Source organism: Lottia gigantea (assembly GCF_000327385.1).
Source record: "Lottia gigantea unplaced genomic scaffold LOTGIsca_5, whole genome shotgun sequence".
NCBI lineage: Eukaryota > Metazoa > Mollusca > Gastropoda > Lottiidae > Lottia > Lottia gigantea.
The window spans coordinates 4745789-4773194 of NW_008709715.1; the positions used below are offsets into that span (position 1 = coordinate 4745789).

General features: G+C 32.5%; 4 protein-coding genes across 4 annotated transcripts; all 4 read left to right on the forward strand.

The window, feature by feature from the left end:
* Nucleotides 1-361: 361 nt before the first annotated feature.
* LOTGIDRAFT_154394 (hypothetical protein) lies at nucleotides 362-1261 on the forward strand (the record flags this gene model as incomplete). The annotated part of the gene is made up of 1 exon (XM_009062077.1): nucleotides 362-1261. The coding sequence occupies one exon, from the start codon at nucleotides 362-364 to the stop codon at nucleotides 1259-1261; it is 900 nt and encodes a 299-aa protein (XP_009060325.1).
* A 2463-nt stretch (nucleotides 1262-3724) lies between these two features.
* LOTGIDRAFT_106043 (hypothetical protein) lies at nucleotides 3725-4750 on the forward strand (the record flags this gene model as incomplete). The annotated part of the gene is made up of 1 exon (XM_009062078.1): nucleotides 3725-4750. A coding segment is annotated over one exon (1026 nt), but the record flags the coding sequence as incomplete, so codon positions are not given.
* Nucleotides 4751-9074: 4324 nt separating this feature from the next.
* Nucleotides 9075-21676, forward strand: LOTGIDRAFT_210330 (hypothetical protein; the record flags this gene model as incomplete). Its single annotated transcript, XM_009062079.1, has 20 exons — nucleotides 9075-9260; nucleotides 12350-12486; nucleotides 12765-12846; nucleotides 13103-13202; nucleotides 14868-14983; nucleotides 15977-16149; nucleotides 16506-16758; nucleotides 16998-17146; nucleotides 17347-17424; nucleotides 17589-17726; nucleotides 18028-18152; nucleotides 18680-18783; nucleotides 18946-19028; nucleotides 19151-19223; nucleotides 19520-19606; nucleotides 20018-20091; nucleotides 20456-20576; nucleotides 20808-20912; nucleotides 21052-21135; nucleotides 21446-21676. The coding sequence occupies 20 exons, from the start codon at nucleotides 9075-9077 to the stop codon at nucleotides 21674-21676; spliced, it is 2499 nt and encodes an 832-aa protein (XP_009060327.1).
* Nucleotides 21677-23670: 1994 nt separating this feature from the next.
* Nucleotides 23671-27090, forward strand: LOTGIDRAFT_229168 (hypothetical protein; the record flags this gene model as incomplete). Its single annotated transcript, XM_009062080.1, has 2 exons — nucleotides 23671-23703; nucleotides 25216-27090. The coding sequence occupies 2 exons, from the start codon at nucleotides 23671-23673 to the stop codon at nucleotides 26635-26637; spliced, it is 1455 nt and encodes a 484-aa protein (XP_009060328.1). The 3' UTR covers nucleotides 26638-27090.
* Nucleotides 27091-27406: the final 316 nt, after the last annotated feature.

Genomic DNA, 27406 nt, shown 5'->3' on the forward strand with positions numbered 1-27406 from the left:
AGATTTTAATATTTTATGCCCCATGTTTTAATACGAGGGTATTCTGTAACAAAACTGAGGCGCCCTGAAAATATACCGGCCCATGTAATGATTACCTATTGTATCTATTATCGCTAATCGTCGAGTATTTTTTTAAAATCAGTCTACGGATCAAATTGGTTTGATAGAATATTTTTATCATAATATTTCATTGGATGGTGTCAATTTGAACAGGACTGTATTTCCTATAACGAATGTGACTGAAGTGCATTGAAATGTGTAGGTGGAATAGCAAGCCGATGTTTCAGACTTCTGTGATCGCTTTTTGAACAGCTGGAATACATATGGGTTGAGGAACTAGTTATTCGGATACCAGTTCAAAATGTATGTGGCCAATGAAAAACCCGAAGAATTAAAAAATCCTGAAAAAGCAGCAAAACCTCTGCGAATTGATCACAGTCGTGTCCATTATGAAAATGGCAGATTGACAGAAATGTTGCATGCAAATTTAACAGAAATATCAGCAAATCAGCACCGTCAACTTATGTCGAGGAACAACGAAATCAAAGAAATTCGTCAAAGTGTGGAAGACTATAAGGCAATAATAAAAACTCAGAAACGGACAAACAAAGGGGTGATGAGGCCACAGACATCTTCGGTTTATCTCAGTAAGAGAAAGAGGACGCCGTCACCGAGTATCAAACGACCAACCCGCAGCTCCGCAGTCACCCCAACTGTTGGCGTAAATGACGAGAGTGATTCGGACGAGAGCACCGTATATGATGACGACCCTTTCAGATATCCAAGAACCAAATCAGCACCAGCAGTCAATCGGAAGAGTTCGGTGGTATCAGCAGTGTCAAACAGTTCTTTCAGATCTACCTCTGTCAAATCGGGCTCAACTGTCTTCCAAACACAGTTAGGAACAGAACCACAATGGCCAACTCCAAACCAAAGCCGGCGTCCAGTATCATTAGGGAATGGGAGCGGGAAACATATGTATAAAGAACCCGAACCACCGTTTGTGCAATTTCAAAATGAATGGGATGAAGGTGATGGATTTAAGATGATTTGTGGTGGGAATCAAACGCTGTCGAGGCGTCAACTGAAACAACTAACCAATGTAGATAGGTTTATACATGATGAGAGAAGAAAACGATACGCAAGATATTACGAAGCGTTGATAAAAAATCGAGATGAAAGAAATCAACTAGATGCTCGCGTGAAAGACTTTATCAAGAGCTTATTGGATAGAAAATGTCCATCGGAATATTCAGCTTGAGCCATTAAAAAAACCTATATATAAACTTGATTTTACTGTCCAACATTTCAGGTGACAAGGTTAATTGTTGAAACGCTGTGTACAATAAAATCAAGGAGTACCGGTATTCCATAATAATTTATCCCGGTTTTATGTGGTCGCTAAAGGGTCAGTTGTTGGCTAATCATGGATATATATTATACGGCCTACTATTTTGCGAATTTCCTGCAGATCCAAACAATTTATATAAAATTTTACTTGTATATATATGATTCTTAGCTTTTTTAAAATACACCTATAATGAAAACGCATTTTGAAAATAAGTGTTGTCCCCTATAACTATCTGACCTGATCAACAATCTAGACCCAGATTAACAGATCTTACCTATCCCCTTGAAATAAGCTTCAGATCAGAGAATCTAACAACGGAATCTAACCTGACTCCAGAACAGCAGGTGAATCCAACCTATAACAAGAGCAACTAAAATCCCCAGAATAACAAGTGAATCCAACTTAGCCCCCGATTTACAAGCGAATCTAACCTAGCCCAAGAACAACTAAAATCCTTGAACAACAAGTGAATCCAACTTAGACCCCGATTTGCAAGTGAATCTAACCTAGTCCAAGATCAACTAAAATCCTCAGAACAACAAGTGAATCCAACCTACACCCCGATTTACAAGTGAATCTAACCTAGCCCAAGAGCAACTAAAATTCTTGAACAACAACGGAATCCAACTCACCCCCGATTTACAAGTGCAGAATTTCGAAAACCTGGCCATAGAACAAGTAAAATTCGCAGAACAACAAGTGAATCCAACCTAGTCCTCGATTTACAAATTTAACCTGACCCCAGAACAAAACGTAAATATAACTAAGACCAAAATAATCAAAAGAATCTATCTGAATAGATATTTTTTTTTACATAAATATCAAATATATATAGCCCAAAGGTAGATAACTTCATTTAAGAACCACAATGAAATATCCAAGGATAAAATCATTTTCATCTGCCTTCGGTTAAAAAAATGGATTTTGTATTCCATTTTATAGCGACACATTTCTCATCTTAAATTTTTGTTCTTAATTAGCATACATTTTTAATCATCGATCATCATTTTACATATTTTCACAAATAAGTTTTACCTCTACTTTTCTGTAACATTGCAGGTTCAACTATTGGAATATGGCTTACAAAGGAATAAAAAGGCAATTGAAAAGCATTTCCGAGATTATCTATCAAAGGACCCGGTCACTACTTCATTATTCAATTTATAACATAATTATTATTAACATTTTATTTGTGGTAGGTTTTGTCTTCTATGTATACATTAGATCAGCGAAATTCCCGAAACTCTTTTAACGTCATCTTCCTCCTTATTGGCTGTCGTCAACTAAATTTTGTCACGTGACGTAAACAGAGGGATTTTCCTCTTTCAGAAAAAAACAGTTTTGGAAGTAATCGGTAAAAGTTTTTATATTACGATAATGTAGGTTTTTATCAAGTTTTAGGAGTGTAAATGGACAGCAAATGGGACCACAAAACACACTTATGTTAACCATTAGCGAAAGAAGATTTTCTTTGAAATGAAATTTCATGAAATTAGACCAGTCTGTGTCCACTGTCACTGACACTGTTGCAGTGTTGAGTTAATGAAATGTCAGTGTTTTTTTTTTAACCTAAATGAACTGACATATAGATCTACACTAACTTTGTATATTCCTTACAGAATTCTTTTGTTAGCATTAAGTCAAACAACAGGAAGTTTATACATTGGTTAGTTTGTTATCAAGTTGAAATATAAGGCCTAACTACTGAATTAAAAATATAAAAATATAAGCTTATAATATTATTGAAACATATCTTATTCCACTGATACAACTTGCTGGCTCTTTCCTAGAATAAGGTCAAATACAAAAGACACAGATCAATGAAAATGTTCTACATATGCCTTTAAATGTAGGCCTACTTCCAAGAAAAATTCACATGACTTTTGTAGGCCTTCTCATTTTTTTTAAAATCTTTTTTTTTTTTTTTTAGGTTAGCCTTAAAAATCTTACAAAGTAGGCGTGTATGAAAGGGTTGTGTAAAAATGGACTGAAGATATAAATTACTGTAGCCTACATAGTGCTATATTATTAAAGGTTAGGTTCGGAGTCAACTAGAATTATCCTTGTTCAAGGTATTTGTTGCTTACTATAACACCAAGATAATTTTAAGTAAGGTCAATTTTAGACAAACACCAATTTTTTCTTAATCTGTAATAAGTAATCATTGGATATTAAAAACATCAGCCTGAAACTGCACAGAAATGTCCAGGTTTTTGCAACTTGTGCAATATATCAATGTTTCTAATTTTCTATTTCAGATTTTGAATGGATAAATCATTGCACATATCTCAGAATAAAATGGCTAAGATCACATATTATAAAACCAGATTATCATTTTTGGATTGAGGAGTTAATTAAACACCATACATAATGATGAACACAAAGGCCTTCATCTTCAGAATCAACGAAAATGGAGAAGGATTAGAAGTGGTTCGTAATGTTTGTTTGGAGCGAAATTGGGTAGAATTTGATGAAGATATACATGATGAATCAGAATGGAATGTTTGGTGGAAATCTGCCCGATTCAGATCTAGTGATTATGACAATCTGATGCCATGGCAACGTTTAAACCATTATCCAAAATCAACGACTATCACCAGAAAAGATTGCCTGGCGAGAAATCTTAAACGTATGAAAGGAGTATATGGTCCTACTGTGTATAATTTTTGCCCAATGTCTTTCAATTTACCAAATGACTACACTAAATTTGTGGCTGAATATTCTAAAATGAAAACTAAAAATGAAGAGAAACATTTATTATGGATTTGTAAACCGATTGATATGTCGCGTGGTCGAGGAATATTTATTTTTAAAGATTTATCAGACTTGCATTATAATAGCAGTGCTGTTGTACAAAAATACATCACGAATCCTATGTTGATATCCGGTTATAAATTTGATTTAAGAATTTATGTAGCTGTGCCTTCTTTTCATCCACTACAAATTTACATACATCAAGAAAGCATTGTGCGATTTAGTACTGATAAATATGATTTAAACAATTTAAATAATGTTTTCTCACATTTAACAAATTCTTCCATCAATAAATTTAGTCCAAACTATATGGCAGCCAAGGAGAGGATTGGGGCTGGATGTAAATGGACGTTAACTCAACTACGCTATTATTTTCATCAGAATCATATCGATGACAGTTTATTGTGGCAGAAGATAATTAATATTATCACATTGACTTTGATAACCCAGTCTCCTCATGTACCAAAAGTTGATAACTGTTCCGAGCTGTATGGATTTGATATCTTAGTGGATGAAAAACAGAAGCCATGGTTGATAGAAGTTAATTTTAGTCCCAGTCTAGTGACAGATTGTCAAACAGATTATCAGGTGAAAAAGCCTGTGGTACATGACTTTATGGAAATGTTGAATTTAAAAGACTCTGATATGGAATGTGGAAAGACAACTACAAAGGTGTCAGGAAAGAGAACTCCATATTTATCGCATAGTTACCGATCTTTAAGTAGAGTAAGTGGTAGTGTTAAGCAATTACCAGAAGTTAAAAGTGCCTCAAAACCAGCTTTACATTCTCCCTTGCCTGCAAGTGATCCACGTCCTATATTTGGGCTTCCATTGGTAACAAGACAACCATCAGAAGATGAAGGCTGTGTATCTTCAGCTGGAGATTCCCCTTTCAATGACTTACTGAGCAAAGAAAAAACTTTTGAAAGAGAAATATCATCTGTTGTAAGACATCCACCAAAGACTCCACTTTCAAGAATGGGACTACGAAAAGTAAACAGTAAAGGCTCATGTATTTCTGATAGTGGTGTATCAAGTTTTTCTAGTCATAGTGACAACCCGAGTGCCATTGTGAGAGAGAATGAAGCAGAATTTAATAATAAGAAAACAAGAGCTGGTTTAGTAAGTGAGAAAAGTGATTTTAGTAACTCTGCAGAAGACACAAATAACTGGAGATTTATGATTCGAAAACAAAACCCATCAAATATTGATACTTTGACAAAGTCTGAAATCGATAAGTCACCAAAGACAAGAAGAAGGGCAGGCCTGCAGTTATCTGTTTCTGACACTCGTCAACTGTCTCCAACACGACAACCTACCCGAACTTACCATAAACGACATTCGTTGCCTAATGTCAAACCATGGTTACAAACATCTAGAAGTCGTCTTATAAATCAACGTCAAGTAGGTCCAAAGGGTCCACAGAAAAAGTATGGTGATTTCTTCTTGACATTCCCTTTCAATGAAGCTACATTACGTGTTAGTCAAACCTCACTTGATGCACGTGTTATTATCAGGGAAATACAAAAACAATTAAAAGATATTTCGCTAACTGGTGGGAGGACTGATAGACTCTGGTATCCAGTTAGATCTGTAGAAAGAGAAGCCAGTTGATAAGTGGTTATCTTAGATCAGTAATGTCTGAAATAATATTTAGCGTTTTTAAGGTAGCTTATATTCCATTTGTGCTAATAATTGATCAGGGTTACTCTTGAAGGTTATAACTGTAAAAAAATATTTCTTTTTATTTGTTACAATGTTACTAGGACTATTATAAGGTGAAATAGATTAATTTTGTCCAAAAAAAATAAAAATTATATTAATTACTATGAAGTGATACTTAATATATGTCATAGATTTCCGGTGATTTCACAGAACGGTGAAGACTTGCTTAAAAGTAAATGGATCAGAATAGTTTTAGTTAATATTCATGTATTTTTTTACTTATTGCAAGGGTTACAAACTGATCACAGAACACTTGAGTAAAAATTAATGATAAATCACTATTTTGCCATTTACGCCTAAGTTATTACATGTAGAAGATATGTTTGCATTTGTCAATGTTTTTTTAATTATTAGAGACAGAATAAGAAATAAGCTTATTGATTATTGTGTTTTCTTTTTCATTAACAAACCCTGATGACAGAATTTACATCCAAAACATCACCAGCGTGTATAGGCCTTGAGCAGAATATCATGTTCCTACCATAGCCTAAATGAAATGGCCGAGTTTTACGTCCCACTTTTCTGGAACAAATTTAGCATATAAAGAAGTTTTAACATGTTTAAACATTGGAAATTTTGACAAGAAGGCCTGCTTTTTTTATTCCCAACTCAAACTGCAGAGATATCTTTCCATAGCATTTAGCTCACAAATTCTATGATGTAGGACGACAGATTACAACTAAATTTTACAAAAGCTCAATATTCATGTAAGTAGGCAATGATATAATAGATAGTCCTAATCTATCATTAAGTACAAATACCGTTGATAAATATAATAAAATTAATGCTGCATTGACATAGAAATGATTAACGCTTCAGTGAGCACACTGTAGTATATGTGGCTAACCAGTGAGGTATTCTACATTCCACTAGCCGATCCGTAATCAATGCATTCTTGTCGAGCAAGGTAACTGAAGATTAAACTGAACAATGTGAGTGTCACACCCTCGCTTATATTGTCTCTATGGTAAATCATTTCCATTATTGATTATTATTTTCTGGTATAGTTATGTATTCTCCTCGCATTATTTAAGCAATATGATGATTTGAAGACTCGATGTGAAGTAGTAAGATAGAAATGCCTGCTTGATTAGCGGATACCGATTACGGCATCATTGGGTCGTTATGAACTCTTTCATTACCTGTAGTCCGAAAAACTGTTCCTTGCATGTCCTTTTGGCTGCATCGGTTTAAAATTGTAGAATTTCCAAAATTTTACTTATCATATACTTACAAGTGTCTGAGGCTTAGACATAGAACTAAGAATCAAATTAGACTTAGGCATAGCTGTTTGGTAGCATTGACACTGGCAATGGAAGACAGCCAAGAACAAAGCAATAGTAGGCCAACTTTAACTTTGTAAGCTTATGGACAGGAATATGGAGGAAATAAAGCAAATTAAGTTCATAATTTTAAAACCTAACATGGCAACCCATGATTTCAAATGTCACAAGGACATTGAACTACTAATGACAATATTTTTGTTTGGAATCAACAGCTGTCTTTATACATTCAATTAGTTTTCTGTTTACAATAACATCTGTATTTTGCAACTTTATTCCCATGTATATAATTGATATAACCAACTATCTTCTTGCTCAAATACAACGCTTTTAATTATTAATCAAATTAAAGGGACATGTTTGTCATCCGTTTGACAAATCATCGGTCTAAAGGGTACCTCAGTACCAGGAGCTGGAATTTTTAGCAAATCTAATCAGAAATTGTGTTCACAGCTCCCCATTGAAATATGAATATAGAATTATCTGCGTTTAAAAGTTAAAATTACAACTCGTCTTTTCTTGATAATCTGCAATATATAGAAAAGACACAAGCTTATATAAGCTTGCTCCATTAATAAATTCAATTTGAAAATTATGGCAAAATAAGTGCAACATTTTATTCATTTGCCTTGACATCTCTGGGTGACTTCAACTAAACCTCTGTTTTCGAGCTAGAATTGATGTAGTTATCTTTAGTGCGCATGCCGAGTGAGGCTCGCAATCGAATTTGATTGAGTTACGGCAATATGGCGAGGCGTTTGACCATATATAGACATTCCATACTACCATTTTTACTCGTGTTGGACTCTCCAAATAGTGAGTGTCGGACCCGAGCTTCTAACTAGGTCAAATATTACGTCACTAGAGACTCAACCCTAGAAAATATTACAGTTCGGTTGTGACTTGAGTATAACTCGGCTCCAATTGAAGTCACCCTCTGATTTCTTTCAACTTGCAATGCCTACACAGCCATAGTTCACACTTTGTTTTAATATTGATGACTTGATTAGGTCAAAACAGAATTTTCAATACAGGACAGAGTAATGGAATAATTTCATAAATTTCATTTGCACATAACATCTAAAAAAAAAAATCAGTTTTCAAATATTTTGACCAACATCTGGATTTTGTTCAGTATAAATATCTGGATTTCTTTCAGTTTTTTAATATAAGCTTATCTCCAAATTAAACAAATATATTAATTTAGTAAATTGATGCGCATACCAGTTGAGCAGATTAAAGTACATAATGTCATACTGTTCTACAAGTTTAAAAACAGATTTTAATAACATATTGATATTGGTGTCTTATTTCACATCTTTAATGAACTATTTTTGCAGGTTGTTATGATATTATATACTAAGTATAAGAGGAAATACAGATGAGTGGCTAACATCCCGTAATATGTTTTTAAACTACATGTTATAATCAAAACACCAGCTGAACACAGAGTGGAGATGTTAGATATTTAGATGTGGAAGAGTCAGATAGCTGTAAGTTGAAAATTGATTATCATTATGTTTAATTAGCTTATGCTGTGAAAAAGAGTTGAAAGAATTTGGCAATTTTGGGGAAAGCTTTGAGTATTCCGTTCTTGATTTAATTATTTAATCTGAATTTTGAAATGCTTTCAGACTGATGTTTTATTTGAATTCTCATGCAACTGATAAAAGCTTTTGTATTTTTGAAGTACAGGGTATTCTGTAGAAGGGTACTTAAAGCATCTAATTATTTCAAAGCAATAGGCTGTAACTTTTAATTGTAACTGTTGTGTTCTGTATTTTCGCATTACATTTCCTGATTTTATTTTTTTGTTGCCATTTCCCTGTTGTAAAATACTCCAAGCTTTGCTGAAATAGTATTAAATAAGTTACTTGTAATTAAAGTGTGCTCACTGTGTCCTATGGACATTGAATGCTGACTTAACTCAATTTATTTTTTTAAATTTATTTTCAGGCATAATGGAAACTTTCAAGTTATATTCTGGCATATTATGTGTGGTTGTTTGTGTTTGTTATTATAATGCTCTGCACTGTGGTTTTGTTTTTGATGATATATCAGCTGTAGTGGACAATAAAGATCTGAGACCACACAGTCCTATTTCTAGATTATTCTGGAATGATTTCTGGGGAACTCCAATGAATCAGGTAAACAATTTTTTTTATCATATTTATAAGAAAATATAGAGCTACTTATTTTTCTACATTTTTGCCCAAAAACGCCAACTGTGTTTGAGAAGAGGTTATAAAAATTGAATATTTAATTGTTAGTATATTTGGTACATGAGCTGGTGGTACCAAGGCATAACTTAATATAGTTTGGGTGAGGTATGGTTTACCCACCTTTAATTTATTTGTCATTGATCTTAATTCTAATTGAGTTGACTAACCTCAAACCATTGTATAGGACTATTTAGATTAAGGATGAATTCTTCTCAGGGATAGAAAGGATTTTCTACAAATTTAGCTAAAAAACAAAAGGTGACATTCTCAGCTCAGGGGTGAGCTGAAATCAGTATAGGGTAGAGACCTCTTTACACCTGTATTGTATGCTCATTGTGACTGTTGACATCCCAGGGTTCACTCCTTGTTGCCATGTCTGCAAAACAACAGAAATTCTTTTTTGGATGCAGACTTGAAATTTTCCAGATTCATTTAAGTTATAGCTGGTAAGTTTTTCTTTTCCATTTTGTTTAACTAATTTGAATAAGATTTAGTTTTAAGATTTGATTTAAGTATTCTGTTACATAAATCATATTTGGAACAAAATAAATTCAATTTGTTGATAACATTTTGTATACTTTGTAAATCGATGAATTTGAAACAAAACTCTTAAATTATTGACTTTGCTCAATAAAAAATCCTTAAATTATTCTAAAGCTTTTCCTTTACATTTTCTTCAATACCTTTACAATTTCTGCTTCTTTTGTATGAAATTGACACTCCATTTGGCCTTTGTTTTATATTTACAGAGTATGGATCAATTGAAAGTCCTTTTTGTAAGGTAGGTGAATTAAATCATTAGTAAAATAATTAGTTGAGGCTTTGATATTACTGAATAGACTTACTAGTAAATTTCTAAATTGATTGTGAAAATGTAACCAATAAAGTAAAATATGAAATAAAATTAAAGCTTTATAAAAGAGCTCCAGTGCTATATTCTTAATGATTATGTACTACTATGTAAGTAATACAATTATAGATATGATAATGTATTTATGTACTACGGTACTATGAAAGTTATAACTGAAATGATAATGTACTACTATGAAAGTGTTATAACTTAAGATATGATAATGTACTACTATAAAAGTGTTATAACTAAAGAAATGATAAGATACTTCAGTACTATGAAAGTAATATTAGAAATGTTAAGGAAATGGAATAATATGATTGGAAGGAAAAATGTATAATAATGAATGAATATAAAGTGTAATAGATGATAAGGATTAAAAAGTAGGAATGATAATGAAGTAACATTGATATGAGAGATAAACTGAATAATATAATTTACTGAATAAATAATGTAATAAATGATATGATAGGACTAAGGCTGAATGAAAGATAATGACTCTGGAGGTTATTTATGAAATAGTTAATTTTATACTTTGTATATTTGTAGATGTGAGAAATCGAAATATGGAATGGTTACAATTACTTTGAAAGGTGGACATGCAGCAATCAAATTGTGAGGAAAAAAAGTCATCACAAGCACTTGCCATATTTATCAAGTGAAATAGTATGGTACCAACATCATAAATATTGTTATTGTGTATATTTTAGAAATAAAAGCCTATGAATTTGTTGTTTTCAATACACCTACATGAAAATGTAGTTACCTGTCTATGCTTCATCCAATTTTTAGTTTACTTACATCAATATGAATTATTCTCAGTTAAAAAAGAGCTAAAACTTTTTGTAAGTGATGTTCTATAGCACAGTCGGTTAGAGCGTTGGCTGCTATGGGTTCTGATCTCGATCGGTGTGTGAAAGTCTTATATTTGGGTAAATGGGTACAGATAATCTGGGAGATGTCAAAGGTTTTGGTAAAGGACCAGCTGTTAGAAAGGATCCTTAACTCTGAACCTAAGTTATTCTATTGTGAAATATAGTTCTTTCTTTCTTTCTTTGTAAGAGATGAAAGTAATTTGACCCCACCCTGATTTGGCATAGGGATTCTTAAAAACACAACATCATGCTTGAAAGGAAAAGCATGTATTGAGGAGTCTAAGGTTGAGGGGACACACTCCTTACAGACTTGTATGTTCATTACGGAAAGGTATAATCAGTTGACAAACCCTGCCACCGAGCAGAATAAGATGATAAAGTGTCTACAATTATTCAAAGGTAAATTTGTGTAGGATAAGCACTTCTAGTGCAATCGGCATTCCACTTGAGCTTGGTAACATTGTATAAGTCATCTGTTCTCATATTGCCTTGCTATATATATATATGTATGGACAGTCTGAGAAAGAATTGGCTAAGGACTGGCTAATAGACATAATACTCATGAATCTAAGCTATTATCCTTAAAGAAATGTTTGGCAATGAAGTTTCTTGTAAATCAAAGTCTTAAAGAATATATGCATGGCTTCAGGCCAAATTTGATTTAGTTTATCATGTACATTAGCCTTTTGATTAGATAAGTCTTCAATTGATGCATAAATACACCCTTGCATACTGTATTGATTACAAAATAAGTACACCTTATGCAGGTGTCTTGGCATCCAGTACATACTTACTTATAAATGATTCCCCTACACCAAAAATCAGTTCAAGACAGAATTGAAGCTGTCTTAATTTTTATTAATCATGTTGTTAATTTAAGTGATTGTTGTGGGCAGTGGCAGCTACAGCCTCCTGTCTGAAAGATGGCAGATTGAATAATTGTCGAGATTCAAAATCCTTGGATACACTTGCCTCCCATGGAGCGTCTGAGAGGAAACATCTTACATTGATTCTCAAAGCTTGACTTTTGCTTAGCTCAATGGTACCTTTATTTTGTTAAACTTTTGTGATTTGATCACACCTTATGATGAAATTGAATGAATTGTAAGATGGATGCAAATTGGATTATGACAGATTTCGTTTGATTTGGAGGCACATATTGTTTATATTTGTAATGCCTGCGCCCCTCACATTAAACACCCTGGAAAAACAGTTCTTTCAGAAAAGATACATCCGTGGATTTTATTTATCATTATCATTATTTGATGTTGTGTCTTGTGTACTTTTAGGAAAGAAGTCATAAATCCTACAGACCACTATGTGTATTAACATTTCGATGGAATTATTTAATACATGAATTAGAGCCTCTTGGATACCATTTAGTTAATGTTTTATTACATGCCCTTACTTCTATTATTTTCATGGTGTAAGTTGAATATGCCTTTCTTTTTACTATATTAAATAGTTAAGTGTCTAAGGAATGCTCAATTCTTGGACTTTCAAATTTGGTCTAAAGTATCTTGACAAGACAAATTTCCATTATATTTTTTTGGAAAAATAGGAGCCTAGCATATACCTTATAAAATGCATTGATATCAGGCCAACCATGAAGTCCTAGTTTTTATGATTATATATGTTTTATCAATTTATTTATAAGCTCAAAATATCAGTAAAGGTTCGGGATTTGTTGAATTTATATTTCAGTATGTGTAAAGAGTTTGTTAAAGAATGGACCAGTTTTCTTGCTGCTTTATTGTTTGCTATACATCCTATACATACTGAAGCTGTGAGTATTAGCCTTTTATATATGATAGCTCTTACTTGAACACAAGTGATTTCTTAGTTTCTATGTAATATGAATCCCTGGACTAATTTAGTTGTGGTGAGATTTTCTCAATAACCTGGTTGGAAGTTCATTATCCTAACAAATGCTTTCCAATGTGCTTTTGCACTGTCATTTATGCAGAAGGGAAAAATTGAATAACATTGAATAAACGTTTAAAGATCTTGAAATGATTTAGTAAAGTAACTGTTTATTACAGGTAACTGGTGTTGTTGGTAGAGCAGAATCATTATCATCTATATTTTTATTGTTGGCTTTCATAACATACAGTAAATCTACAGGCTATAGACAACCCATTAGTAAGTTATTATATATCAGTCTTTATAACATAAAGTAAATCTACAGGCTACAAACAACCCATTAGTTAAGATTTAACAGTAAATCTACAGGCTACAAACAACCCATTAGTTAAGATTTAACAGTAAATCTACAGGCTATAGACAACCCATTAGTAAGTTATTATATATCAGTCTTTATACCATACAGTAAATCTACAGGCTATAGACAACCCATTAGTAAGTTATTATATATCAGTCTTTATAACATAAAGTAAATCTACAGGCTACAAACAACCCATTAGTTAAGATTTAACAGTAAAACTACAGGCTACAAACAACCCATTAGTTAAGATTTAACAGTAAATCTACAGGCTATAGACAACCCATTAGTAAGTTGTTATATGTCAGTCTTTATACCATACAGTAATTCTACAGGCTATAGACAACCCATTAGTAAGTTATTGTATATCAGTCTTTATAACATAAAGTAAATCTACAGGCTACAAACAACCCATTAGTTAAGATTTAACAGTAAATCTACAGGCTATAGACAACCCATTAGTAAGTTATTATATATCAGTCTTTATAACATAAAGTAAATCTACAGGCTACAAACAACCCATTAGTTAAGATTTAACAGTAAATCTACAGGCTACAAACAACCCATTAGTTAAGATTTAACAGTAAATCTACAGGCTAAAGACAACCCATTAGTAAGTTGTTATATGTCAGTCTTTATACCATACAGTAATTCTACAGGCTACAAACAACCTATTAAGATTTAACAGTAAATCTACAGGCTGTAGACAACCCATTAGTAAGTTATTGTATATCAGTCTTTATAACATAAAGTAAATCTACAGGCTATAGACAACCCATTAGTTAGTTATTATATGTCAGTCTTTATAACCTACAGTAATTCTACAAGCTACAAACAACCCATTAGTAAGTTATTATATATCAGTCTTTATACCATACAGTAAATCTACAGGCTATAGACAACCCATTAGTAAGTTATTATATATCAGTCTTTATAACATAAAGTAAATCTACAGGCTATAGACAACCCATTAGTAAGTTATTATATGTCAGTCATTATAACCTACAGTAATTCTACAAGCTACAAACAACCCATTAGTAAGTTATTATATGTTAGTCTTTATACCATACATTAAATCTACAGGCTACAAACAACCTATTAGTTAAGATTTAACAGTAAATCTACAGGCTGTAGACAACCCATTAGTAAGTTATTGTATATCAGTCTTTATAACATAAAGTAAATCTACAGGCTATAGACAACCCATTAGTAAGTTATTATATGTCAGTCATTATAACCTACAGTAATTCTACAAGCTACAAACAACCCATTAGTAAGTTATTATATATCAGTCTTTATACCATACAGTAAATCTACAAACAACCCATTAGTAAGTTATTATATATCAGTCTTTATACCATACAGTAAATCTACAGGCTATAGACAACCCATTAGTAAGTTGATTTATATATCAGTCTTATATTTACCAGTAGTCTTTATTAAATACAGTAACGTGTATATCTACAAACTAAAGACAATGCAATATATTTAACTTAATTATTTATTTCAGTAAAATTTGATTTTACAAATCATGAACTTTGGTTTCAATATTATATCTAAACCAATGTAATCTGTTTTTTTTGTAGAATGGACACCATTGTTTGTAACAGTATTATTAGTAACTGTTGCTATGTTATGTAAAGAACAAGGTATCACTGTAATTGGTATATGTTGTGTATATGAAGTATTTATAGCTCAACGGGTAAATATTTTATTGGATTATTTTATATCTTTAGAAAGACACTGTTACACTTCTATCTCTATTACTTTTTTCTATTGTTTGATAGCTTTATAGAAAAATTATGGAGCACTTCTCTTATAATCTCCTGTTTCGTAAATTCTACCAGTTAACATGGTTCAGCAATCTTGACGCAATGGAGGATGCCCCTAATACACCACAGACCACGTCATTCAAGGACTACATGATCAATACTTGGGTCGACGATAATGCCTTGTTCCGTGCTGGTATATGGAATCACCACACCAACGTTGGTCCACGAAGCAACAATCACCTTGAAGGATGGCATGCGCACCTTAATAAGACTGTTCAGCGAGCCCACCCCAACATCTACAGCCTCGTGAGAGTCCTACAGAAGCTTGAAAAAGCAGAACGTAATACGATTGCGCAGCTAATACACGGTGCACGTCCTCCACCCAGCAAGCGAGTATATGTTGAAATAGACCAGAGAATCCAACGCCTTAAAGATGACTTGTTCATGCACAGAAAGACGCCTCTTCAGTTTTTGGATGCTGCAGGACACTTGCTAACAAAAAAAATGTTACGAACTGATATATAAAAAAGAGTGCTAATATATAATGAAAAGAGTGCTAATATGACCCTTTTTCTACTTGTAGTGTTATTATGTCAATTATGTTATTATTATTATACTGATATATAAATAAAAAAGTGCTATACAACTTTCTGTCTTTTGTCGCCTATAGACAATATTCCATTAAAGTGGACTTGTCCAATTAGAGGTTGGGTAGCTATGATAGCAGGTATCGCTGAAATTCACTAGTGCATGTCTTTCTTTAATTTACACTGTAGGCATTAGTGGATGTAGGCATTAGTGGCCAGAGCCGAAGTAAGTTTAATGAGATTATTAATGTGTATATTTGAGCATTTTATTATTATTTGATTAACTATACTCTTTTTTTTGTATAACTTCAAATTCGAATCTTATTTCTATTTTAGTCCTCAGGATCAGAATTGTTAGATATATGTAAAAGTTTGATTCAAGGTAAACCAGCCTTTCCTGATTGGATGAAAACTTCTATCATTAGAGCTGGTTTTCTGGTATCCAGTACCTTATTATTATTATTTGCTAGAATCAAAGTTATGGGAGCTCAATTACCAGTCTTTACTAAGTAAGTTGAGTATATAATATGATCATTCATGAGATTTTTGCCCTTTTCATCTATAATACAATTTTGCTTGATAAGCAGTATGTAATACATTGTTCTGAAAGTGGACAATACAAAATTTCATCATCCTAAAAACTATGTCAAACATAGCATTTTATTTGTGGAATTTGAGCTTTTAGTAGAAATAGGTAAATGTTTTAAATGAATAATGATAATTACGTTTAATTTAATTCACAAAAAAAGTCATCATATTCTTGTCAATGTATGTTCCAAGTACACCAAGTTCCCTTGAAACTGATAGTTGAAAGATCAAAGTATATGAGAATATATGATTTCCATGTTCTAAATTTTTATTGCAGTTTTGATAATCCTGCCTCCACTGCATCATTTCCTGCTCGTCATTTGACATATAATTATCTCCTGCCAGTCAATTTTTGGCTCCTCCTCTTCCCATCAGAATTATGCTGTGATTGGACAATGGGAACTATACCATTGATAAAAAGCATATCAGATTATCGTAATATATTCACTGTGATATTTTATTCTTGTATGATATTATTTGCCAAATATACACTCAGTGGACAGAGTAGAAGAATACGTGCTGTCATAATAGTAAGTATATTAGTGTCTTATTAAATTTTGGACATAGTCAGTTGTCTGAAGATTGCACAGCCTGAAACTCAATAGGAAATAGGACATAGGCTATTTTCACTTAAATTTTCCCAAGAAGAAGATGGTCTTAAAGGTACTGATCACGTCTTTTGATATGCTATACCCTCTCATGATTATGTTCATATAAAACGGCCAGTTTGTCATCTTAAATCTAAATATATTTACTTTTTTCATTTTAGAGTATAACATTTATGGTGCTTCCATTCATCCCAGCTTCTAATTTATTTTTTCCTGTTGGTTTTGTAGTAGCTGAGAGAATTCTCTACATGCCAAGTATGGGATTCTCAATGCTAGTAGCTATAGGCTTTGAAATCTTGGCTTCCAAAAGGTAACTCGATTGTCTGAAAGTACAATATTTACAGTAATATATTACATAGAACCAGATTAAGAATCCTGGTAGATTATCCTTTTTGACTGTATGTATGTATAAATGTTAACATCTAATGTGCCTTCATCTAAACAGATCTCAGAATATTATTGATATCTATAGTGAGATACCTAGCTTATTAAATGGTTATTATTTTATAGAAAGTCTATCATGTATTGTTTATTGGGAATATTATTAACAACACACAGCATTAAAACATTTGTCAGAAATATAGATTGGTAAGTCAACTTATTTCACATATTTTGAACATTTATATGAATTTTATCACTTCTTAAAGGAAATAATTAGAGGATTATATCATAATGTTTGAATCTACTTGCTAACTAACTTACTACATATTGAACACAATTCTGAATGCATTGTAATATATTATCTATTTCAGGGAGTCAGAATATAGTATATTTCAAGCAGCATTAAAGGTCAATAACAGAAATGCCAAACTATTTAATAATGTCGGCCATGCATTAGAAAAAGTATCAGAATATGAAAGGGCTTTAACCTATTTTCAAAAGGCTGTGAGGTGAGTATATTTTACCAAATTTCTTGTAGTTTTAATTAGTTTTGACAAAGCAATCCAAACCAGTCACAAAATGCAGACATAAAAACAAACAATACTTTAATACAACACATTAGTTGTCTGAAGATTACACTTTGTGGAAGCCTAAAAAATAAAGCACTTCAGTCATTTCAGTATTTTTTATGTGTTTATTTACTAGCTATGTGTTATATGTATTATACATGAAGTTCGTTGGAGGCCTGTGTTCAACATAGTAATATTTGTTTATATTTTTGAATTATATATATATAATGATTATTTGTAGTGTACAACCAGATGATATTGGGGCTCACATCAATGTTGGTAGAACATATAATAATATGAATTTATCTAAAGAAGCTGAACAATCTTATAGAAAAGCTATGGATTTATTTCCACCAATAATTGCAGGTATGTTTGCATGTATCATCTATTCTCTGATTTTTGCTTGGGAGCTGAGTTGGCTAAGTGAGTTAGACGCTTGCTCGCTAACCTGAAGGCTCAGGGTTCCATCCCGGCATAGGTCAAAAAGATTCCTTCAGATTGTTCAACCCGGTTTCCCCCTGTCAGTGATGCAGGTACTGAAATTGAAAAAGCGTCTAGTCGTTCGGATGGGACAATAAACCGAAGCCCTGTGTGCTACAGGCTGTGCACGTTAAAGATTCCTCAACAGTTGGATGTCGAAAAAGAGCAGGCTAATGCCGCTGTCCTGGCAAAATTTCCCTCATTGCCAAATTGTGCAGAAAAGTAGGACATAAAACTCCATTCACTTCATTTCATTTTCTGATTTTTGCTTGAAGAGATCATTGGAGCTTATTGCGCATTCAAAGATTTCTGTTTATACACTCTGTAAGATCTGTGTGGTGCTATATTTTTCAGGGTTTGAATAGTTTGTTATGGTAATATGAATATTTTATTTTAAATAATTTAATTTATAGGAAAATCATATACAGCAAGAATAGCACCAAATCATTTAAATGTGTATCTAAATTTAGCAAGTTTAGTTTCTAAAGATGAATCCAGATTAGAAGAAGCTGATAAGGTTTGATATTTAATGTGTAATTCTTTCCATTCTAAACGAGCAAGTACCTTATATAATAACAGGAAAATATTCACTTTGTGCAGTGTCTGTTTATTGTTTAAAACTCAATAACCATTTGTTCTTAGAAATGTTCTGTAAACTGTTTGTGTACTTATATTTCAGTTATTACGGACAGCTATAAGTATGAGGTCAGACTATATACAGGGCTATATTAATAGAGGAGATGTTCTAGTCAAATTAGGAAGGTAATTAGAAAGTTAATTAATGCTAGATAAATGTTCATTACATATATATCCATAGGATGTCATAATTGCAAGCATGATGTACAGTGAGATGTAGCAACTGTATCTATTATTTTGTATTATAGAAGTGAAGATGCTGTACAAGTATATGAAGATGCATTGAAAATAGAACCAGATAATGCTGATTTATATTATAATGTATGTTAAAATATTCATTGTTTGTATATAATATGTTAAAATATTTGTTGATTTACATAATTATATATGTTCAAATATTATTATTCTTGAAATATTAAGATCTAACATGCATACAAGTGATGATTTCTCAATAAAAAAAAGCAACACACTCTTCTATTTATTTGCTGTTTTGTGTTTTGAATGTTTATTTAAAAAAATAGGTCACAATTTGTTTTTAAATTGAAGTTTGAAAAATATTGGAAGCTACTGGCAGAGCTTGACAAATATTAGAAATGTTTTTTTTTTATATATTGTAGATTGGTGTTGTGTATTTAGAAAAAAAGAAGGTGAAATTGGCTCATAAATATTTTGATTTAGCACTGAAATATAACCCTAACCATCCAGTAAGTCAATCTATATATATATATTGTAAACAATATATTATCAGTCTTATAAACTGAATCTTATAACTTGTATATAATGTTCCATCTTTATCTGACATAACTTCATGAAAAGGACAGCTTATTTAAGTTAAGCTGCCAAAATAATTTCTATACAATTAAAGTGCAAAAATTTGCAAATAATTTATCAAAAATCAAATGACAAATAAAGTAAGAAGTATAAAATAAGAAGAAACATGTATTATATTGAGTAAAATGTATTACAATGAACATGATGAAGTGTTGTAATAAAGAGGCTAACACAACAGTTCTTGTTCTAAGTTTGTACTTTTATGGGTTATATCCTCATTTGATAGCAACCAATACTCTGATAATTTATTTCAACCTAATTAATTCTGTTGACTATTGTTTCAGCAAACATTATTTAACTCAGCCATCTTGTTACAAGAATCTGGTGATCCGAGTTCTAGACCTGAATCTTATAAAAGGTAATGATTATTTTACATTATGATTAATAATATGTGTATTTCATGAACTCTTTGCACCATGGTAACATACGAATGTAATAATTTCTATGGCAAGATAATTTTAAGAATTTATTTTCTGAACAACATATAAATAATAAACCAAACGATTGAAATTTATAATGTTTCTGTAATATGCCTACAGTTTGAGTTTGATGCCCTACGAAGATAAATTTGACTTGATATTTCAAACATCTTACACTGTTCGAACACTCAATACCCAGGTTTAAAACCTACTTATCTTACCTTGTCATGTTCGTCAAGATAACATCCCTATCAGGATAAGTATGAGGAAAGTCAGTTTATTCACTGATATTTTTTCTTACAGATTAGAACAGTTAAAGAAAGTATCACCAAGTGATTCTAAGATATATTTTAATTTAGCCATGTTAGCAATGGATGACAAAAACTTTCCTGAAGCAGAAATTAACTTTAAAAAGGCAATCGAAGTAAGATTACTGTTATGCTTGCTTATATGCTAAAAGTGCATGTGATATTTTTTGTAAGACATTGAGCAAACACTTATAGTTGTAATTCACCAGCCATCTGTAGCATTTTATAGATTATAATCTGACGTTCAGTTCCCCTACAATTCATCAAAAACATACTGTGGAAGTTTAGAATGTTGTCATTTGTTCAGTAAAATATTGTTCATCTAAATTATATTATGACCATTTCAGATAGATGATAAATTCCGAAGTGCTCTATTTAATTTAGCTTTAATGTATAATAATGATGTCGGTCAACCATTAAAAGCTATCCCTTATCTAGAAAAACTTTTACAGGTTAGTTTAGTGATTTTTTAATGCTTTACCTTTCACTCTTAATTCAAGATAACCTTTGACAAATCTGTATTTCCTGTTGGTCTACTTAAAAAGTTTCTAGACCAATATCTAGTTCATGTATTTATTTTATATTTAACAGTATTATCCAGACCATATTAAAGGGAACATATTAATGGGAGATATTAATCTAAATCAGATGAAGAACATTGCAGCAGCAGAAAAGGTAAGATCTGGGTTTATCTTTTGTAGAACAATTTTGACAGTTGCTTTAATGGGCAACTTTTCAGTTTTTATATGTCTACTCATGGGTTAGGAACCAAGATGGTTTGGTGACAGGGCTTTTGTTTTAAGGATTCCTAAAAAACGCTACTTTTTTTGCCTATAGTTTTTTTCTGCCTTGAAAAATTCAGCTTCTACACCTAGGCTCATAAGGAATCACTGAAAAGCTGTCACTCTTGTTATCTAGTTAGCTTTAAAATTGGATGTATTTTTGAATTGCAATTGATCGTTAATAGGTGAATTTTTCTTTACAGAATTTCTTAGATGTTTTGGCATTGGATCCCAACCATGTTCAAGCCATGCATAACCTATGTGTGGTATATGTAGATAAGGGAGACTTATTTTCAGCTGAGAAATGTTTAGTGAAGGCTCATAATCTAGCACCTAAAGAGGAATATATTTTAAAACATTTACAAATTGTCAGAACAAGAATGCAACAATATCAACACTCCCAAAAACAAGCTACAACGAAAAAGAAACCTTAGTTTTAAATTTGGTTGAAGAAAGACAATGATTGATTCTTGATTTCTTGAAACAAACACAAAGTTAGTTTAACTCAGACTTCTTTGAATGTGTGTTTTGAAATTGCAGTTTAAAAATGCTTTGAGCATACATAATAACAGATTGCTTGATGTTGGAGTAGTATTTTGTAGGATATAAGGCGTTGCAGGTACCATGTTATCCAGTTATATTAAAGAAGATATTTCGATTCTAGAGTAAAATGAAATGAATGAGTTTTATGTTCTGCTTTTCTGAACCATGTGCGCTAATGAAGACTGGAAACACCATGCAGGGTACAATGAGGGAAATTTTGCCAGGACAGTGGCATTAGCCGGCTCTTGTTTTTGATTTCCAACTGTTGAGGGATCTTAAACGGGCACACACCCGAACGACTAGATGCTTTTTCCATGTCAGCCCCTCTTACCTGCATCACTTACAGGGGGAAACGATTCTAGAGTAAATCTTATGTCATATCTCAAACAACAACACATTAAAAAACAAAACCATCTTAATAGTAAAGTGAACCTTCTGGTGTTTAATGCTCTACTGCATAGAGGTAGTGAATACAGTGCAGTGTATAAGACTATGTGAATCAAAACTACCATAACAATGTGGGTCATGTTTGTTCTGTCTCTTTAGTTACTTTATATTATTCATATCAGAAGTATTGACTGTTTATTTTTTCATCACCCAATGAATGCAAAAGCTTTTACATCCAAGCATATATACCACGGTGGTCTAATTTGTGGCTTTTAGTACAACTGAATATTTTTTAATCAAATAAACCATAATATTTGTTTAAAATTTGATTTCAAATTGGACTGTGTTATTTCACATTTTAGTATTAGAAATTATACATAATATTGTTATTGTAGATATATTCTAAATTTGTTATTTATATACAATGATCACATTCCATAATATATACTTTGTATTTTTATAGATAGTTTTATTCTAGATCTCATCATTTTATACTGCATATTATTAAATCATATCAATGTCCAACCTTAATGCATTATTATGCTTTGCCAATTTAAGAAAGAATGAAAATTGATTTTGCCCCTCTATCTCTATCTGCATGTTGATCTTTTATGGCTATAGTGCATGTTAGTTGGCAGCTTTAACCACTAGTGTACAGCCTTCACGGGGACACTGTTTTATTTGCACCATTCCAATTTTTTTTTTTTGTCAGATTTCTGTGGATATTGCAATTGCATTAAAACTTGTATAAAGCTATGAGCTACAGGCGTTTGGGACATCATTCCTATTATTACAGACACTACAGAGGACATCTGACTGTTTATGGAATGAAGCAAACAAGAGCCAAAAAGGGCCAAATAAAAAGGCTCTTTGCTAATTCAGAAACTATGCTTTTATTTGTCTGCTTTGATTTAATATTATTTGTACATGTAAGTAAACAGTCCTTTTGACTGGAGATTGTTTTGTCCTTATATTCCATAATGAAAATTGTCTGATCTATGATGTGTCAGTTTTCTTAGACTCAAGGTCATAATAAAAATTTACTGGAATACATTTGTTTCATTTAGTCATACAAACAAGAAAGATGTTCCACAACCAGTGACAGCCAGGATTTCATTTAGGGGGGCCATCTAATCACCAAATGGCATTAATGGGGGCTCTTGGAAAACTTTCTAATTTAGGCAGTGACAGTAGAATAATTTTTTTCATTTTTTCTGCCAACACCACCCTCTTAATATGTGCCACTGTCCACAACTTTGATTTATTTTTAATTTAGACCTTCATTGAGAATGTGTATAAGTTACGTTGCTCCATAAGGCCTATCATATTAGACCGAAACATCTGCCTCTATTGTAGTCTCTGATAGTTTTATATATTGACAGTTGTCAGCTGGTGTAATAATAATAATAATAATCTTATAATAATGCTATACAGAGAATTGTCACCAAAAACAAAACAGGACATGAGACACATACCATTCATACAATATAATACACCCATGGCTAATAAAGGCCTAGTACCCAATAGTACGGTAGGTCCTATAATAATTTGGTAAATATCAGTGTGACCGTTAAAATTGCTATCAGAGGCTGGAATTATGACGGATGTTTCGGACTACTCTTTTATATGGTGTAATTTATTGCTCATGTCCGATTTTAGGCCATAGAACTATCCATAGACTACACATATAGGACTACCTCTTTAAATTTGTTTTAGGCCTTATTTTCAGACTTGTTTACTGCATTCAAGTGACCTAATTTCGTGGTGACCTTAATTCGTGTAATTCCGGAAATGATAAATAATTCACATGTGACCTCGCGTGGCCTCCTCGTTTGCATGTTTTGATAAACATTAGCTATCTTTACAATGTCGACTAGCAGAAGAAGAATGAATCGAGTAGTTTCAAGCAAGGTAAAATGTATTATCATATTTTAACATTAGTCAAAATAAAATGGCGGATTTCAGTTCTAACCAAATACAACAATTTATAATCGGAATAGCAAATGTTGTCGATATAATATATTTCAGTGAACACGCCAACACGGTCACTTGACAAACAAAAGAATTCCATGTCAGCAGGAAAATTCTATGGAAGACAATGAGGGCCATAATCTTAGATTGTTTTAGGCCCTAATGCATTTTAAAGGAGCACCTTCATTATCCGTTCGATCAATCACACCTTAGTTTCAGAAACAGCTATTTAGCTTACATAATCAGTAATAATGTTCACAGCTCATCTTCTAAAGTCGAATGTTAGTGATACAATATAAAAGAAAACACGTAGGTTAAGGAGGAATAGACAGTGAAATTTCTATTTTGAGGTATATTTGAAGGGATTGTGCGATTTTTGTGCTTTTTAGTACTTCTTAAGATTATTAAAGCACAATAAAGACCCAAATCAATCACCGAAAATATTGACTCTATAATAAATTATGAAATGATTACTACAAATTTGAAGAAGCAAATTTTATTTTCATTAAGGATGATTTGAGATGAACAAAAATTCAACAAAACATAAAATTGGAATTATTTGCTAAAACATTTTCGTATAGATAGGTTACATAGACCGTAAGCGAGTCGTAATAGCTGTGACCAACTTGGCTGATACTCCAGTGGCTAAGTTGGCTTAGTGGCTAGACTTCATTTGACTTCAGTTTACTTAAGAACTGCTTCACATTATAAAGTATAATTTAATAAGATGAATTACTTTAGCCTGAAATAAAGGGAGGCAAACATTTTTTTTGGGAATATTAATTTCTAAAATAATTTTGTAAAGTTATGATTATTGAGTCACACCAGGCAGTGTACAATGTAGATTAGATGCTTATGATACCCAGCAGAAGTTTCATACACTAATCAATCGCATAAGTTGATTTCTGATCAGCATTAAGCTGCTCATCCACCTCGGCGGTTAGTCAAATGAACCATGATGGCGGCTTCAAAAGGTCAACAGTGACTGATGGCGGTGGTTTACATGTCTATAGATACAAAATAACATTACAAAATAATATTAGCCTACAATGTATTTATTTATATTTTACAGAATGAGCTCAAACGACAGAAATATAGGTCATACTCTCCTACAATGCTGACGAATGCCTATGTTGATGTAATTGATAAAAAGCTGAATGTGTCTAAGGCAGCCAAGAAGTATTGTGTTCCTATCCAGACATTAAGAGATCGTGTATTAGGCCACATTTCTATTGATAATGTAAAGTCTGGACCACCACCAGTTTTTGACTGTGAGCAGGAGGCTCGACTGGCTGAGCACATCAAAGACATGGCATCATTAGGATATACCTACACCAGGGCTGAAATGATAAATCTGGGAAGCGAGTATGCTGTTCATTTAGGCATAAAGACAAAAGATGATAAGCAGCTGTCAGCGAAATGGTTCTACAACTTCATGACTAGGTGGCCCGAACTAAAGATATGGAAACCAAAAACCATCTCAGAACAAATAGCAAAGGCAACATCAAGAGTATCAATAAACAGGTATTTTGATGAGCTTGGTAAAATTATGGACAAGTATAATCTTAAAGACAAACCAGAGTGCATATACAATGTTGATGAGAAGGTTTTACAATCAAATTATAAACCACCAAATGCTGCTTCAGAAGAATCTGTATCATCAGAAAAAGTACAAACGGCTACTATAATAGGCTGTGGCAATGCCATAGGACAGCAAATCCCACCTTATTTTATTTTCGCTGGTAAGCGTATGAGACAGGAATTACTAAAAGGAGCCACACCGGGTGCAGATGGTGCCATGAGTGAAACAGGATGGTCAAATTCTGATGTATTTCAGTCATACCTTGAAAATCATTTTATTAAATATGTCACTGGTTTGCGGGGCAAACACATTCTTCTTCTGTATGATGGCCATAAAACTCACATTACACCGGATATCATTGATTGGGCAGATGAGAAAAAAGTCATCTTGTATGTCCTGCCTCCTCACACCAGTCATGGTCTACAGCCTATGGATGTTGGTTGCTTTGGACCATTTGCAAGAATTTATATTGCAGAATGTAACAAATTCCAACGCTCTCATTCAGCTGTAATTAACAGAAACAATATGTGCTCCATAGCTTGCAAGTCATACAGTTCTGCACTCTGTCCTTCTAATCTGCAATCTGCCTTTCGAAAGTCTGGTATTTATCCATTAGACAGAGAAGCCATAGACCAAACCTTGTTTACCATCTCCGATACTATTCAAAAACAGGACCAATCTGAAGAGAACTGCAAAGATGAAGAAATCCATGTCACAAATGATGAATCAACTGAACCAGTTAAGATGGAAGATATTAATTCTGAACCAATAAACCAGGAAGATGATAACATTCAGATCTCCTTTGCTGAAGGAATTCCAGAAGATACAAAACTTTCAAAGAAAAAATTACAAAAAAAGCAAAGACAAAATAAAGCAACAAAACGATTGAATAAAAAAAAGGTAATATTCTAAATAAAGGGATTAAACCAAAATCAAATAATAGGCCAGATTCACAGCAACCAGTGCCATCAGGAATGCCCAAAGTGGTTCCCTTTGATGATTCTTCTGAAAATCGTGTTGATATTGCAAGATGTGACAAAGGAGCTACAAGAATGTATCTCCATTATATTCACGTAACTGGGCCAAATGTGAATCTAAATATTGCACTCGTTGGACATATCTGATTTGATCTTTTTTACGCTTCTAGTCACCTGATACGACTATTCATAAAATAATTCTTCATCATTTATAATTGAAAAGTTCATTTCCTGCTCCTGTTATTTTGGATTTAGAGGTTCGTTGGGATTGTTAACACTTGGGTTTTATATTGAAGTTATTTTGATTTAATGGTGCCAGTTAATTATTAGCAGTTGGAAAATTGAGTTGTGAACATTTTTTTTATATAAATTTGAGTAAAGGTTAAAATGTGTTTTTGCTCCACTGGGCTTCCATACAATAGATCTTTTACCACGAAAATAGGTCACGTAGTCCACAGCCATTGCCAATGTTTTATGAATCCCTCGATTTGACCAACATTACATGCCTGAATTTTTATTTTTTTATTGAATATCTGAAGAAACTTTTGAGACTTAAAAATGAATTTGTTTTTGTTTCAAAAATCGGTAATGAATCCTTAGATATGCACAAATATGTTCCACTACGGCACTAGGACCTAGGATACAGAGTAGTGAGTACCGGTACTGTAATTTAAAACATATTACAAATACAATAGGCTAGTTTA